The sequence below is a fragment of the Gracilinanus agilis genome, chromosome 2 (assembly GCF_016433145.1).
Source record: "Gracilinanus agilis isolate LMUSP501 chromosome 2, AgileGrace, whole genome shotgun sequence".
NCBI lineage: Eukaryota > Metazoa > Chordata > Mammalia > Didelphimorphia > Didelphidae > Gracilinanus > Gracilinanus agilis.
In genome coordinates, this window is record NC_058131.1 from 430326006 (window position 1) to 430344240 (window position 18235).

Genomic DNA, 18235 nt, shown 5'->3' on the forward strand with positions numbered 1-18235 from the left:
CTGAATTTATGTTACTAATTTCCATTAAGTGACAAATAATATTTTCAGAAGAGAAGTCAAGGGAATCCTCACCTAGACAACACATCAGTCACAGATGGAGCTATTTGACTCTTCTGAAAAGCCATGATTATGTTCCCACATTTGGTTCATTAGTGACAGTCTTCATTTAACTCATTCATGGAAAGTTTACTTGAATAAATTCTATAGTCATTAGTCAAGATAAAGGGCCAGAAGACCTCTCTGTAAAGAGGTTACCTTTCTACAGAGTAGGAAACTAAGGCTTTAGAGGAGTGAAGTGTTATGTGACCTCAAAGTCACAGGTCACAAAGCTAATATCTGAGCTAAAACTTGAATCAAGGTCTTCTGACCCCAAGGTCAATTACATCACACTGTCCCTTTATGCTAAAAAAACAAAACAAAAGAAATTAGTGAACAGGGAGTGATAGCTTTTCAAAAATATCCTTTCAAATATTTTTAAACAAATAGTTAATTCTTTGTACAATACAAATAAAGATTCCCTTTGAACACTTCCATAGCTCAGCATTATCCAGAGTGATGAATGCATTCAAGTACTTAGCTAGAAGTTAGTGGATAGCAGGAATGAATGAGAGGAAAGAGATGGACAGCAGGGATAATAAGGACTTGGGAAAGAATGGATCAATACCAAACCAATCAATCAGGCAACAAGCATTTTTAAAGCACAAAATTTTAAAGGTGAAAGGAATGAGAATTCAAAGACAAAAAGGAAAATCCCTGCTTTTAAGGAATTCATATTCTATCAGAATTTTATTAGAAAAATGAACTTTATCAACTTCTCAGTTAGGTGAGGGGATAGCCCTGGTAGTTTGCTGCTACCAAGCCACCAGATAGTGGAAATGGAGAAGGATGGAATGTATTTATAATGGTCAGGGCCCCTGAACTTGGACTCATTGTAGATCAGTGATTCCCAAAGTGGGTGCTACTGCCCCCTGGTGGGTGCTGCAGCGATCCAGGAGGGCAGTGATGGCCACAGGTGTGTTTATCTTTCCTATTAATTGCTATTAAAATTTTTTTTAAAATTAATTTCCAGGGGGTTAAGTAATATTTTTCCTGGAAAGGGGGCAGTAGGCCAAAAAAGTTTGGGAGCCACTGTTGTAGATTAATCCTGTGTCTGTTTGCTTGATTCAAGGGGACTAAAATTTCCCACTGTCTTTTATTGGGACAATTGAGACATCATGAGTTCCAGAGCAGTCTGTGCAAGTTTCTTTAATTCCTTTAAGTAGTGACACTTCCATGCTTTTCTTTCTCCTTTTTGTTTTTACCCTAAGAAGGCACATGAAATACTGACCCAATAGAAACTCCATCCTCAGAGAACAAAGACCATTTCAACAAACAATGGAAACTGCCTAGTGAAAAAAAAACAAACACAAAGAAATTTCATGGCTACCCCACGACTTCCTGTTTTCTGTTGCTGTGCCAATAATTGTACTGAGAAATGTTCACAGACATTTGCATCATTTCCATCCGCTGGCCAGAGCCAAGCTCGGCCAACTGCATCTATCTTTGTGGTTGCTGGCATGGGGTCCACTGCAGAGAGCTGGTCAAGGGCCCTCCTTACCACAAGGAAGTCTTCCACTGAATTCGATTTATTTCCCTTGAGATACTAAGAAGCTAGTGTACCTGACTCTGTGCTTGACTATATTGTGGAAGAGACAGAAGGAACAATTCAGGCTCCAGTCTTAGGGAATTCATAATCTGGATAGAGACAGAAGTGAGGGCCCCAGAGCCTGTCTTCAAGGAGCTAACAATGTAGAAGAGATTAAAATAAAAAACTGATCTGGACCTCTCCTCTAGGGGAGACAGAAGAGACTGGAGTCAGGGAGGTAACAGGGAGTAGGGAATGCCCTTAGGGAGTCTGGGAGAGACAGAGGAGATAAATGGGGTCCCTGCTCTGGGAATTTACAGACTAGGGAAAGATAAGACATACCCATGAAAAGATTAAATCATAAAACAATATAAGGTTATATCAGGTGAGCAGAATAGGCAGGAAGTGCTGCAGGAGTTCAGTTAGTGGTAGCAAAAGAAAAAAAAAAGGTGATTCTTACTTCTTGACCTAGGAACAAAGAGCAGAGGTTCTCAAAGAGAGGATACAGCCTGCAAAAAGCTCCCAAAAAGCTCCGCGGGGATAGAGGCAACCAGGAGTCCTCTTCCTTTCTCTCAATCCTGCTGCCACACAACAGACCCAGTCTCACATGTATGGAGTATGATTTGAGGGGCAGATGTTGGGTAGGTTTTTTGTGTGGTCAGTTTAATAACTGGTGTTAGGAAGTTGCCTTCCTATTATGCCACAATGGGCTGGGTTCTCCAGGGTTATCCAAATGAGATCCCTCTGTGGATATTTCAACTTAACCCTAATCCTTTTATGTCTTTCTCTGAGTGACAGCCACCTGTCATTGATTCCATTTGCACAGATGCCTGGTGTCTTGAGTTTGGATATACTGTGCCCTCTCAGTCAGACAAGTAAAGTGAGGGATCGAGGTTGAGGCATCAGCATTGCATAGATCATCCTGCTGCCAAATGTTTATTAGGCCCATAGGGCTTTAGAGCCCATTTTTGCTTCTAGCCTTGACATCTTTCCAGGTATTGAGTTGATAGTCAGTTATTCATGGCAACTGGGCCTTCTTACCAATTCTGCAGAAATTCCTCTGAAGAGGATCCAAGATAACTTCATCAAATTCATTTTACTTCTGATAACCTTTCAGTTAAATGTGTAATACATACATGTGTAACACTAATAATAATTAAGATATAGCACATTAAGGTATACAGTGGACTTTTACACACATTAGTATTCAGAACAACCCTGTGATGCAAGTACTCAAGTATTATTATACACATTTTAAAGACTGATCAATCACCATTTATTAAGTACTTACTATGTGCCAGGCACTTTGGTAGCCTTTGGACATACAGAGATAAAATTAAAACATTCCCTACTCTCAAGGAGTTCTATTAGGAAAAGTTCTGCAGGAACCCACTGAAAAAGAAAATATGTACACATATAAATAGATGCAAAATGTATGCAAAAAGAAAGCAATTTTTGTTGGAGAGGCACTCCAGTTAGCCATAGGGAATAAGAAAGACCACTCGTATCCCTAGAGCATAGAACAATACTTGGTATATTGCTTTGTTGTTATTCAGTCATTTTAGTTGTATCAGACTCTTCACGACCCCATTTGGGGTTTTCTAAGCAAAGATACTAGAGTAGTTTGCCATTTCCTTCTCCTGCTCACTTTTTACATATGAGGAAACAGAGGCAAACAGGGTTAAGTAGCTTGCCTACGGTCAACACACCTAGTGTCTAAGGCCAGATTTGAACTCAGGAAGATGAATCTTCCTGACCCCTGGCCCAGCACTCTGCCCACTGTGACACTTAGTTGTCCTGTAACATAGTAGGCGCTTAATAAATATTGAATGATTAACTGACTGATATGGTGCTTGAGCTGAGCCTTGAAGAAGCCAGAGATACTAGGTTAAGGAATAAAAGAAGGTAAATAACCTGCCAATAGTCAGCTCAGCCAGTGCATGACAAATGAACACAAGGACTGCCCAGTAAAAGAACAACCCTTTCCCAGAGATGATGATGATGATAATAATAATAATAATGTTGCATTTTGTTTAAGTTAAGTGTTACAAAGTACCTTTCAGATATTATCTCATTTTCTCCTTACAACGACCCTGGGAGGGGGATAGGTACCTTTTTTTTTCCTTCTCCTGATGTAAGTCCTATATTCTTTTATATTTTCAAATGGATACCAATCAAATCCTTATCAAATCAAAATCTCATGCAGTTCAGTAAGAGAAACACCTTTACGTCATTCTTCATCTCCCATCAATAAGATGGTCCTTTCTCCCTGTTAAGACAAACCCTTCTACCTACCCAAGTGATTCCATTCTATCCTCAAAAAACCCAAGAGAGGGAAGAGACCCTTTTGTAGCTAAACTTCTTGAGAAGGCCATCTACAATGAGTAGGTGCCTCCACTTCATTTCCTCTCACACTCAAACTTTTGACTTTATCTTTCAGCAGAAAATGGTCTCTCTAAAGTTACTAACCATTGCCAAAATCTTTTCCCTCTATCCTCGTTCTTCTTGACCTCTCTGCAACCTTTGGCACTATTGATCCCCTTCTCCTCCTTGATAGTCTCTTTAGGTTTTGATGACTCTGCTCTCTCCTGGTTCTTCTCCTACCTCTCTGACTTTTTTGCTTCCTTTGCTAGATCTTTAGCCATATCATGGCCACCTACCTTGGAGGGCTCCTCAAGGCTCCATCCCAGTATACTATTCCACTTGGTGATATCATCAACTCCCATGGTTTCAATTGTCACCTCTGTGCAGATGACTCCTAGAGCTTCATGTCCAATTTAACCTTTCTCTTTACCTCCAGCCTCATATCTCCAACTGCCTATTAGACATCTCAAACCAGACACTCCCTAGATATCACAAATTCAGCATGTCCCAGGTTGAACATTGATCTTCTTCCTCAGCCTTTCCCCTCTTCCTAACTTCTTTATTACTGAGCCTGAATTGATTAATTTGTAAAATGGGGATAAAATATCCATGTCCGGGTGGTTGAGAGCTTCAGATGAAATTGTCATGTATTGATTGCAAACCTTAAAAGCATCATTTACATGTCAATCAATCTTTTATACTGTTACCCCAGAATATGTATTCATGAAGGCACAGTTGTATCCATCTTATTCTTTCTGCTCATGGGAACGTGAATCACAGGATTTTCTAACTTGTAGGGACCCAAGGAAGCTATTGCTACTGACCAAATTGTTTCTAAGGAAATATAGCTCTCTAAATCCCTACTTTGGGGATGTTTCTCAAACTTAGTGTGTCTACGCACATACACTCTGACTCCCCTTTTCCCCTCTTCTCCCCTCCCCCCACCTCTGGATACATACCACCCTGTCTGTACATACACCGAGTGGCTCTCAGACACTTCCCCACCCACCCACTTTCTCATTTGGGGCCAGCAATGAGGGAAAGTTTGAAAGTGACATGACTAACATACTCTCCCCAGTATTTAGGTTACCCCAGTGAGCCGAGATATGCAAACCACAGGCAGTCAGGCAAGCTCGAGAGCTCAGCCACTTTGTACAGTATCTGGTTGGTGACTGTGTCAGGTCAGTCATAACAAGACTTGGGAGTAGGGGGAGGGGAAGAGGAGAACTGTTCTAGATTTGTCTACTTGGGGGTGGCTGCCGGTAGCTGAGAACATCCTTGGGCTATAGCTCCCATCTGTATAGTCAGAGGGAGGATGAAACAAGATCCCGGGAAAGGGCTCAGAGGGTCTTTGGGGTCCCAACAGAACCTGGAAGAAGGAAAGAGATGGTATTTTTTTATTCAGAAATTTTTATTTAGTTGATTAATTTAAAATATTTTTCCATGGTTACAAGATTCATGTTCTTTCCCTTCCCTCCCCCCATTCCCATCCTTCAGCCAACTTGCAATTCCACTGGGTTTTACATGTGTCATTGATCAAGACCGATTTCCATATTATTGATATTTGCACTAGGGTGATTGTTTATAGTCTGCATCCCCAATCATATCTCCATAAACCCATGTGGTCAAGCAGTTGTTTTTCTTCTGTGTTTCTACTCCCACAGTTCTTCCTCTGAATGTGGATAGTGTCCTTAGAGATGGTATTTCTGATTCGTAATACAAATAGTCTGGAACTGAGAATTAGGAATTTAGGTTCCAATCAGGATTGGGCTGCGGAGCCAGCTCTAACTGATTTGGAGATCCAATTACTAAGTTTCAGTGTGATTATTTACATAGACATAAATCTGGGTTTGATCTGTTGTTTTGTTTATGGCCCAGATGTTAAAAAAAAAAAAAAAAGCACTAACGATGCAGATTATATTTTAAAGTACATGTGCAGATATTCCTTTTCCCTTCCCTTCCTCCCTCAGCCTGGTTGTAAAATATTTATCAGCACACTCCCTGGTTCTAATCCTATGCCTGCAACTATCTCATTGTGACTTTGGGCAATCCCTTTCCCCTGTCTGAGCCTCAATTTGTCTTCAGTGAAATGGAACAGTAATCCTTCACAGTGCTACAAATCAAATAAGAGAATAGACAGGAAAAGATTTTGTAAACTGTTACTTGATAAAACTGTAAATCCCTATGCATTGACATATGGGGAAAGAGTGATTTTTAAAAGTTTAGAGGTACCTTATGAGTACCGTCTTGCTGTTAATCTGGAGTGGCATCCCTTCACAGGGAGGGACGGTGACCTCTTAAATCTCTTTGGATAGTCAGTGATGCTCTTGGGTTTCCAGATGCAATCAGTATTGCTCAAAAACTGACCCAACTAAGTGGAGATTTACCAGATCCCACAGGTAAACATCGGTCCAAGTGGCTCATCTCTATCAGCCACAAGGTCTTATGGGAGATATTGGTTCTTCATATCCGAACTATTTCTAGGTTAAAAAGTCAGGAATGGTAGGAAATTAGGTAGACTCAGTGGATTGAGAGCCAGATGAGAGATGAGAGGTCTTGGGTTAGAATCTGGCCTCAGTTACTTCCTTTCAGTGTGACCATGGGAAAATCATTTAACCTACATCGTCTAACTCTTGCCATTTTTCTGCCTTGGAACCAATACCTGAGTTTTATGGCTACCTCAGATACTAACTAGTGTGTGACCTGTGAATCATTTAATGTCAGTTTCTTCATCTGTAAAATGGGGGTTCTAACATGCATCTACCTCAAAAAGTTGTGCAGATCAATTTTTTTAATGAAGTGCTTTGCAAACTTTAAAGTGCTATAGAAATATAAACTATTGTTATTTATACCCTTTCTTGAAGCAATTGGAGGAAATTTTATTTGTTTATTTATTCTTCCCTGGAGTCAGAGAGCTAGAGATAAATGGATCTGATTTAAGGGTCAGGAAACACATCTTTCTGTCTGTCTGCAGAGCACTAAGTTCATAATAACAAAGAATTTAGAGCCAAGGGGGACACTAGACAACATCTGATTCACACCAAGACCCAGAGAGTAGAAGAGACATACCCAAAGTCACACAGGTAGCCAGTAATCAGAATCAGCCCTTTTGACTCTTAAGTCTCATGTTCTTTCCACTTCAGTTCCTGAGAAGACTCCTAAAGAAAAGCTTTTTTCTCTGGATCTTGTTCCCGACCTTTCTTACCCTGATCATTCCTGAGACAGGATGGGATTATGGTGCCATGAAAAGAGCACTAGATTTGGAATTAGAGCACCTAGGATTGAATCCTGCCTCTGGCCACTTACTACCTTTGGTGTCTTAGCCAAGTCTTCTGGCCTCAGTTTTTTCATGTGTAAAAGAGTTGGACTGGAGGACTCCCAAGGCCCCATCCAGCTTTAAATCTGGGATTCTATGCTCTTCCCTGATAGGAATCTCTGCTCATTAAAGACCAAACACACAAGTTTCTCTGCATCTACTTAATAATTGCTTGTTGATTCGTTGATGCATCTTTAAAATGGGGATAATAATACTACACCTGCCTCATAGGGCTGTTGTGAAACTTGGATGAAGTCATAATGAAGAAGCCCACTGCATACCTTTAGGTGTTATATGCCAGTTTTTACTGAACTGCATCAATTAAATTATATTATAGTTCATTATAGACATTTATCATGTGCCTACTATGAACAGAATCATGTGCTGGGGAATATACAAAATTTAAGTAAAATATGGTTCTTGCCTTCATGAATGAACCTTACAGTCTAGTAAGCTACCTAGATGGCACAATGGATAAAGCACTAGGCTGGAGTCAGGAAGATTTGAATTCAAATGTGGCCTCAGATACTTATTAGTTGTGTGACTGTGGACAAATCACTTAAACATCTTCTGCCTTGGTTTCCCTATCCTTAAAAGGAGGATAATAATAATGCCTGGGTTGTATCAAATGAGATAATATGTGTAAAATGTTTTGCAAATTTTAGAGTACTATATGAATGCTAATTAGTATGTGATATATATAATATTTTCACAAGTGATTGTAATACACAATAAACATTTTAGAAGGACAACCAACAGGAAGCCTAGGCCTTCACTTTTGTCCGTGCGCTGTTAAAGAGATCTAGGGAAAGATGCTCAGTTCTTTGGACAAAGGATTCATGGGAGAATGTGAACAAGAGTCATCAGAGAGAAAAGTGTGACTGTGTCATGATCTCTCCTAAGGGGAGGGAATCACAGATCTAGCCAAGCATAATGCATTAGAGGCTTATAAAACAAAGTGCTCTTAAGTATCGAAGAGAAAAAAGGCCATAACTGAAGAACTAGAGAAGGTTTAATGGAAAGTTTAATGACCTTTGACTTGGGGTTTAAAGGCAAAGTAGTAATACAGATTATTTTTTTTTAAAGCCTTTGACTTGGGAGAACAAAATGGAGCATAAAAGGCTGTCCTCAAAAAAAGGTGTTTCATGTGTGCCCCTGGACAAGTCACTTAACCCCTATTGCCTAGCTCTTACTACTCTTCTGCCTTGGAAACATTTTACAGTATTGATTCTAAGACAGAAGGTAAGGACTTTAACCAAAAAAAAAAAAAAAAATTGTCTCCCATATACGTTACAATCATGTAAGACTCAACAGCAGCTACCCATATGGAGCTTTTTTTAGTGATCTGATAAGAAGTCATTAATGGAGACCTTAAAGAGGGAGATGTATTTCAGGTATTTGCCAGTGTAGTGGAGCAGGTCTTTTGCAAAGTCTCATTGAAAGAATTCTTTTTGGATGACAAGAACACGTCCCTTCCTGCCTCAGGAGTGGCTAATCTGTCCATATGTCATTCACAGCCAAATAGTTCTTTCTCCTCCTTCCCAGAGGAAGATAATTCCGCTTAATTCATTAAATGTTATTCAGTGCCTACTGTGTGCTTCTGTCTTTCCTATAGCTTGAAAATCCATTCAATTTACCTACCATTTATTAAGAATCTGTTAAGGATTCAGGCATTACAATAAGCACAGGGGATACAAAACAAACAAAAAAATGAATGGATGGATGGATGCATGCATGCATAAATGAGCAAATAAATAAATAACGGATGAATAAGCAAATAAATAAACAGACAGACAGACAAATAAATAAATGAATGAGTGAGTAAATAAATAAATAAATAAATGGATGGATGGATGAAGGCACTTAGATTTTAGCAGGTAAACCTTTCATCCAACCACAACTCTTCCTATAGTCATTGAGGTGGCTCAGTGGATAGAGCACTGGGCCTGGAATCAAGATGAGTTCAAATAAAGCTTTACTCCCTATAACCCTGGGCAAATCACTTAACCTCTGTTTGCCTCAGTTTCCTCAACTTTAAAATACGGATAATAATAGTATCTATCTCCTGGAATAGCCCAAGAGTTATTGTGAAGATCAGATAAGATAGTATTTGTAAAGCGTTTAGCACAGTGCCTGGCATATTGTAGAATTTAAGAAATAATTGTTTCTTTCCTTTCTGGATTGTACTTATATCCAGCATGGAGACACGAGGCCTTAAAGCCCACCTGAACTGAGTGACTGGGGGGGGGGGGGGGGCGGAGAGCGCTTACTGCTTTTCCATTAGAAACTTCAGCAAACCCATCAAATCAACAAGCCCAGTTTCCTATCAAGACATCATCCGGGGGGCTACTCAATGGATTGAGAGCCAGGCCTAGAGACAGGAGGTCCTGGGTTCAAATATGGTCTGATATTTCCTAACTGTCTGACCCTGGGCATGTCATTTAACCCCCATTGTCCATCCCTTGCCTTAGAACCAATATATGGTATTGATTCTACAATAGAAGGTAAGGGTTTAAAAAAAAAAAAAAAAGACATCATCTAGTCTGGGCATTTTATCAGCTTCTCCAGGAACCAAAGCCCCATGAGGCTTCACTATCTCACAGTACTCTCTATTTAGGATTATGTAATTATCAGATTGCTGTGAGAACTCAGCACCTTCCCCTAGACAGGAGCCGCACCCACCACCCAAGCAGAGAAGCTACGTTAATCAAGGCTCCCAGGGAAAAGCCTCAGGCTGGGAGCCAGGAAACCCAGAGTTTGTATGCTGGTTCTACCATTAATTTTCATTGTAACCTTCTCCTCTCTGGTTCTCAGTCTCTTTCCTAGTAAATGAGAATTTTTGTAGAAATTTTGTGTGAGCTAGAGAGAATAATTAACATCCTCCTGCCTTTAGAAATAAGGAAACTGAAGCTACATTTTGGCACCCCTCTGGATTTAAACCTACATTTTTTTGTTTGTTTGTTTGTTTAACCCCAAGACCTTAAGGCCTTTTCTATTTTACCACAACTGCCTTTCTGCGGGTTAAATGAGATGACTATTAAAGCTACTGCTAAATCTAATATTCTAGACACACGATGACTTCTATAACAGAGATACTTCTTCAAGGATCTTGAGTATCAGACTCACCCTCATTAGACCTAGTCCTGAAGCCAAGTATCCAGGGATTCAGGTCCTCAGTTGCTTCCTTTCTCTAAAAAAGAGCTGCCATCACTCCCAAACCCATAATGGGACTTGGTTAGGGGGCAGTAAGTAGGAAGGGGAAAAGAGTTTCCCCCATGAATCAGGAGCTCACTAGCCCAGAAATCCAACTTCTAAACCTGGCTCCACCATCGACAGTCAACCACAACTACTCTCTGGGCCTCAGTTTTCCCCAAGATAGGGACAATAATAATTCTTGTTCTACCAACCTCTTAGGCTTGGTATAAATAATAATATTTTTATTATTAAATAAATATTTATTTATTTAATGAATAAATGAGTGGCCATAGTGTAAGTGTTTCAAGAAAGTAAAAAGAACCTTGGAAGTACTGTATAAGGGACCATATGCTGTAATATGAGCATACCCCCATCTCCTGAATGGTAGGTCACTGGGGAGCACTAGATCTCCAATAATGGAGGCATATATGGTTATAATGTGACTTCTTCCTCATGGGAATTCTCTGGCCTAAGCCTTCCTTCCCCATCTTTCTCTCACCATGGACTAGGGCTAGTGGGTGTTACTCTGTCAAGAACTATGAAGTTCTAATTCAGTTGACCTCTCAGCAGTTCTCCTAGGGCAGTGATCTTTTAGAAATAGAGTGCCAAGCCTCATCCTCACCCCCAAGATCTGTGCCTTGCCTCTCCCTGCCCAAATGAATGCCAGGTGTACCCTGCCCCTTCCCCCCCACCCCATTTACTCCACACAGGGGAGGGAGGAAGCACTCCCATTGAGCTGCTGGACAAAGGGGTGGGTGAAGTGAGAAATGTCCTCAGTGAAGATAGAGAGGGGGAGGGGAGTGGCCCAAGTGCTCTGCTCCCCTCCGGCTCTGCTACCTGTTAGTCACCCTAATCTTACCCCCTGTGCACTCCCATTGGGCAGCTGCTAGTGAGAGGGTCGGGAGACGTGAAAAAATGTCATCAGGCATGGTGGAGAGGGGAAGGGGAGCAGCTCTGCCTGAGGCCCTCTGCCTTTCTAATAACAAACTAGAGGCAGGGAAAGTGCTCTGCGTGCCATCTTTGGCACCCATGCCACAGGTTCACCATCACTGTCCTAGGTATACAGGGCTGGTCTCTCTGAACTTTCCCCAGTTGAACTAGGAAAACAAGGAGATCACAGGATCATGGAATTTAGAATGGGAAAGGATTTTTGGAAAGGTCAACCTCAGTTCAAAGACACAAAGGTGGTAAGTGAGGAGTCAAATGATAGGGACCAGAGCCCAGTGGTTTTTCTATTTGTTGCCCTGGGCAGCAGTTTGGGGTTATTCACTTTTTTTTTTTAAACCCTTGTACTTCGGTGTATTTTCTCATAGGTGGAAGATTGGTAAGGGTGGGCAATGGGGGTCAAGTGACTTGCCCAGGGTCACACAGCTGGGAAGTGGCTGAGGCCAGGTTTGAACCTAAGACCTCCTGTCTCTAGGCCTGACTCTCACTCCACTGAGCTACCCAGCTGTCCCCATAGGGGGTTATTCACTTTTAAATGTCCTCATTTCACAGATGTAGCAAATGAGACAGAGAAGGGTTGTAATGGTATAGTACAATGGAAAGAGTGATAAATTTAAATATATACGACTTGGGTTCAAAGTCTGATTTTACCTCTTAATATCTATGATGCCATAACAATCCTTTAACTTCTCTGCATCTCAGTTTTCTAATCTGTAAATGAGGTGGTTGGGCCAGATTACCTTTAAGATCAATCGACTCTACTTCTGTAATCCTGTGACTTCCTTAGGTCACAAAGCAAGTCAGCAGCAGAGCCGTGTCAACTATTTTCAGTGGTTTGGGGCAGGCCAATTTAGAGTTATAGCAAAGTGGGGGAGCACTGATAGGAGAAGTGAACTCTCTTCCTATTGAGACCTCCTACAGGAAAACCACTACCTTGGCCCTAGGGCCTGAGAGAACAGCCCCCTCTTCACTGCCTCTCCCCATCTTCATATCTCAGTGAGGCATGAGTCATCTCTGAATCCCACCATAGACCATTTCTACGAAAAGTAAGAGTGCTGTGGCCTCCTGCATGAGTGAGACAGGAAACTCGGGTAGTTTGGAAAGCAGGGGAGAAGACCCAACAAACATCCAATAGCCCCACTCAGAGGAGTCTCAGAACCAGAGGGGCTTTGGGGAAAGTTATTTCCCAGCCCTGCCTGTGGCACCCAGCACTGCAAGGGACTCCAGTCTCTATTCAATCAGTAAGTTTTTATTGATCACCTCATCCCTTCCTTCTCCTCCCTGAACCATAGGCCTAGCCCTGTGCTTTGTCCTGTGTAGATGACAGTGGCCCTTCCTTTCGGGAAGCTCACAGCCCAATTGGAAAGCCAGCGTAAGACTCATAGGATCATAGATTTATATATGGAAAATATCTTAGAGGCCATCTTGTCCTACTTCCTTCTTTTCTATAAGGATACTAAAGCTCCAAGAATTTAAAAGGTCACACAAGTCGTAAAGCTTAAAGATCATCTAGTCTAACTGAGAGTCAAAGCCTAGAGATGGGAAGACTTGTGTTCAAATCTGGCCTCAGATACTTCCTAGCTGTGTGACCCTGGGCAAGTCACTTAAGCCTCATTATCTAATTCTTACTGCTATTCTGCCTTGGAACCAATGCATAGTATTGATTCTAAGATGGAAGGTAAGGGTTTAAAAAAAAAAAGTCTACCCCCTTTACTTAATTGATGAGAAAGCTAAAGATCATCAGTGATATGCCCACAGTCACAAATCTTGGTCTCCCAATTCCAAAACAAGTCATCTTTCCACCCTACCAGAACTATTTCATTAAAAATGTCAGACAATACAGCCATCATCAACTTTTTTGGACTCCTATTTGTAGAGCTTTGCTGGGTGTTATACAGTGCTTAGGTCTCTGTCCTCATGGAGCTTACAGTTTAGCAAGGAGCGAGACTCAGTACACCAGACAACAGCACACGCTACATGCATTTAGTGATATATACAATCAACTGATTTTGTGTGTGGTCTGAAAGAGATCATTTTTTTAAACCCTTCCCTTCTTACTTAGAATCAATTCTAAGGTTCTGAGGCAGGAGAGTGGAAAGGGCTAAGTACCTGGGGTTAAGTGACTTGCCCAGGGTCACACAGCTAGGAAGTATCTGAGGTCAGATTTGAACCCAAGACCTCATATCTCCAGATCTGGCTCTCAAATTCACTGAGGCACCTAGATCATTTATTAAATTAAGGAGACACAAAAGAAACAAATCGGGAAAGGTTCCCTGGAGGATGTAGCATTTCAGGTGGGATACAGATAGTCAAATACTCAGATATTTGACACATCTTTTTTTTAGATATTTAATATACTCTAGGTATTCAAAATACCAAAGTATGTGTGGAGTGGGGGACCAGAGGATTCCAGGCATAGGGAACAGCCTGCTCAAAGAGAACAGGACCTAGATCTGGAGGCCATTTAGCCCAACCCCCTCATTTTATAGATGAAGTACAGAGGCCCAGGGAAGGGATTTGCCCAAGGTTACAGGCTACTAGTAAACAGCAGAGCCAGGAGTCATATTGGAGCCCTCTGACTCCATATTCATCATTTTCCCCACTATACCACAGTGTATTTGTCCAGAGGACAAAGAGCAGTCCCAGCTTGGTTACCATATAAATTATATGGAAGGGAGTAGCATGACATCTGTCTGGTAAAGTAGACTGGGACCATATTAGAGAGGGCTTTGAATACCAGGCAAAGGAATCCAAATTTTGTGAGAATGTTTATGGGAAACACCGGCAAAAGAGTGTGGACAATTAATGTTGTAGAGGAAGGAGAGATGGGAAGATGGAGGCAGCCTATGACTTCAGCCTATGTTCTTTGAGGACGGGGGACTGGAGGCAGGTGCTGAAGGATGGGTAGACTTTGGAGACTTTATGGAGTAGGGAGAAAAGTGTGAGCGAAGAACACACCAGAAAGAAGTCATTTTGGTTGCAGTATAGGATGTAACATGTTGGTGGAGCCATGGGAGAGAAGACTAGGAAGTTTTGGATCTGAATAGGAAGGGCCTTGAATATGTCCAAAGGAGTCATTTTGACTTGAATTCAGTAGGACTCAAGGGACTCTGCCCTCTTTTGCTGCACATTAGGATGTTCCCAGATCCCCCTCTTCCTCAGATTCTCCCTGGAGAGCTTTGGTTAAACCTGTGGCTTTGCTAACTAACCAGTGCCTTCCCTTTAAGGCAAAGCTGCCCCACCCACTTCTAATTGCCAGGCTATTTATGGGTCTCCAAGCATCCCCATTGCCCCCTCCATACCCTTTTATTTGTGGCTCTTCGTCCACACTCAGTCCTTTAGTCAACTTCCTACATCAGGCCCCCACCAAAGGGCTCATTGGCCATGGCCCTAGTTTCAGTCTAAAACAAACCCAACCGCCCTGCTCTCTGCCAAATCCTGCCCTTTCCCTTCCTCCTTCCCCCACTTCCAAAACTAGCCTCATCTAGGAAACCCTCCCAGGGGAGCCCCTCAAGGCTTTAAGTACTCGATCATCCCCCCTCCATTCTACATCCTTCCTCTTTCGATGTCCCCCTTCCCTGGGGGTGGAGTGTGGAGGGGGAGTCACGTAGTCCATTAGAGTGTTTTGATGATGTTCATTCAGTTCAATCCAATTCAATTTTCAAATTGGAAAACATTTCTTACAAACCTATAAAAGGCAGGACCTTTGTACTGGGCTCTGAGGATATCTTTGTATTCTGTGACCCAATATCTGTTCTCTAAAAGCTTATAATTTAAGAGAAGGGGCTTGGGGAGAACAAGTACCCCCAAAGGACTGTAATAATGATTAGAATCATCACAACAAGGGGGAATAGAGCCAGCCTTGGCTTCAGGAAGACCCAGTTTCAACCCCCTCCCCCCCATATACCAGCTCTATGATTGTGGGTAAGATATTTATATCCACCGTTAAGTGTTCCAGGCAACTCTTAATATCATAAATTAGAGATGAGTTTGTTAAGCTTCTTCGGTAGAGGGAATTTCAATTTCAATTTCAAACTGACAATTTCCCCTTACATAGGAAATCATAGGTCCAACTAATCATAATGAATAATAACTCTTAGAGAACATAATGGTCTACAAAGTACTTTCCTCAAAACAATCCTGGGATGTAGCCCCATTTTTACAGATAAAGAAACAAAGCCTTGAGAGGTAGATTATAGTACAAGGGAGAAGATTAATGCAAAGGAGAGGCCCAGGCAAGGTTCTAAGAGAAAAAATTACTTTCACCGGGCTGGGGGAAGGCCCAGAATAAGATTCATAGAAGGAGATGGCATCTGAGTTGGGTTTTGAAGGAAAGGACTTCAGAAGCCAGCCAGATATGAGGGAAAAGCCCATTCCAGGCTTGGGGTAGATTTAGGTCAGGGGGACAATAGAGACAAGGATGACAAGGCTCTTTTTACCACCCTCTCCACTCTCTCACTCTTCCCGTGGTGTTAGCCTACAAGACGATGGTCAAGAGACCAGGAATATTAGTGTATCTTCAGCAGGGAAGGAAGCAGGGTCAGTGTAGAGAAAGCACTATGAGTCAGCCTTAGGCCTCAGAATTCTCAATTCCTAAAACAGGAATTGCATTGATTTGGGGAACTTTCCAGGTGAGGAAATTCTGCCACTAGAGGTTGATACTATCTCTGCAGCATATATAGTCTTGGAGAATGGTCTAAAGTGGAGGGGTCAAACATTCACCCTACCTTCTTTCTATTTGAGTTTGTTCCCACCGACCTAGAGAACTAAAAAGCTAAATTAAGACTCATACAGTTTCATACAGCCAGTTTGTGTCAGAGGTGAGACTTGAACTCAGACCAGCTCTCTTTCCAATGTTCCACAATTCCTCCCATATAACAGGATTTATTCTGAGTACCTCCCCTTCCAGGGGTCCAGTTGTGGGAGGCAGTTGGTGTCGGAGAACAAACTGGAGATTATAGATCCAGGAGGCCTGGATCCAGATGAATTGTGAGGCTCAAATGAGATAATAGATGTAAAGCACTTTGCAAAACTTAAACTATAAATGCCAATCATCGCCATCATCATCAGTGTGCAGTGGCCAGGCCTCTAATTTGGTGATTATTTCAAACTCTGAACCTTCTCTTGAAGTTCTGCTGAGCTCAAACAATGTCTATAAAACAACATAGGAGTGTATGCACAACACACTTTACAAGTTTCATCTGCATTATTAACCCTTTCTTTAAACCTGGGCAATCAATAAAACAATAAATCAAAGTTGATGCAGAAGGATTGCCTGTTTATGAAGTGTAAATGCTCACACTGAAAATTTCACAATGGACTCTCCAAAAGGGTTAGAACAGGCTCCAGCACACTCTTGCCCTGATCCCCAGTCTTGAGCTGCTCCTCAATAACATAGGAACTGAGCCCATTCCTTTCATCTCTCTTGGCTTCCATTTTCCTATATGTAAAAAGGGACTAAAAATCCTTGCTCTGCCCCCTTGCTTCCTGGACAGCGATGAGGCTCCATTGAGACCATGAAGTTCATTGTACGGCTCCAGAAATTCTGGGCTGCTGCAGGCGCCTTGGACTAATTTCTTGTTCACCATGGGGTGGCTGGGGGCTGTCTCTCTCTTGTCTTTTAGCACACCAAGCCTGGTCAACCCTCCCATGGAGTTCCCCAGCTCACACCCCTCTATGAACATTTCAGCTCCCACCCAACACATGTCTCTGCTGACATCAACCAGAAACAAGGTAGGATCATGATTTTGTAATAATTTTTTTAATTAACATGAATTTATTTTCTTTCTTTCTCACCCTTTTATTTAAAAAAAAAAAAAAAAGGACAAACCTTATAACAAATATGCGTAGTCCAGCAAAGCAAACTGGGAATATGGAGACCAGGTACCCAAAAGGAGATGAGAAACACTAGGCAAAGCACAGTTGCTTTCTTAAAAAGACTGACTTATTTGGTATCTTCTCTTACCCCCTTCAGCTTTATTTAGGTGCTCCCAGTGATTGCTCTTCTAGAGAAAGTGAAAGTGCAACATCTGTTTTAGAGCTAAAGAAACTATTATCTCAGCACTGAGAATTCACACAAGCCCTGAAAAAAAAAATCTGAAGCCAGGGGATAGGCAGGGTTTAGGCCTGACTAGCAGTGGGCAGCAGGAAAAAGGGTGAACTCAGGCCAGATAGGGCTTGCAAGCCATAATCATATACTCTGAGAAGAACAATTGTTGGGAAAAGGTTTGGAAGGCATTGCTAAGGGCAGACAGAGAGATTCGGGCTGAGGGGGCTGCGATAGAAGTTCATAATGCTAACAACAATAAAAAAACAGTGATGATATCACTTCCTGTGGACACATTATTTTGTACTTTTCAAGGTGTCTTCACTTACGTTTATTAAATTCTCACAACACCCTTATGAAAAAGCAAAGATTACTCCAATATTTAATAATGATTAGTTAACATTTATATAGAACTTACTATGTACCTTACTATGCAAATCATTTTACAATGATCTCATTTGATCCTCACAACCACCCAGGAGGTAGGTACTATTTACAGTTGAGGAAACTGGGGCAAAGGTTAAGTGACTTATCCCAGGATCACACAGTTAAGTGTCTTGAGTCTTCCTGATTCCAGGCACAGCAGTCAATCTGCTGTACCACCTAGCTGATTAAATATACAGGTCCTTCTTCCACTAATTCAGATACCCAATTCTCATCTCTTTTGCCATGGCTAAAAGAATACTCAGTGACTATCCTTCCAATGACAGGTGTCTCCTAACTTAGCTAGCTTGGGCCTCGGGTG

General features: G+C 41.7%; 1 protein-coding gene across 1 annotated transcript in view; it reads left to right on the plus strand.

The window, feature by feature from the left end:
• Positions 1-18235, plus strand: part of TCF7 (transcription factor 7) — a 118630-nt gene that overhangs the window by 68821 nt on the left and 31574 nt on the right. The window contains exon 4 of the mRNA XM_044664686.1: positions 17069-17177. Coding sequence (XP_044520621.1) covers positions 17069-17177 — 109 coding nt within the window. The remainder of the gene's footprint in view (positions 1-17068; positions 17178-18235) is intronic.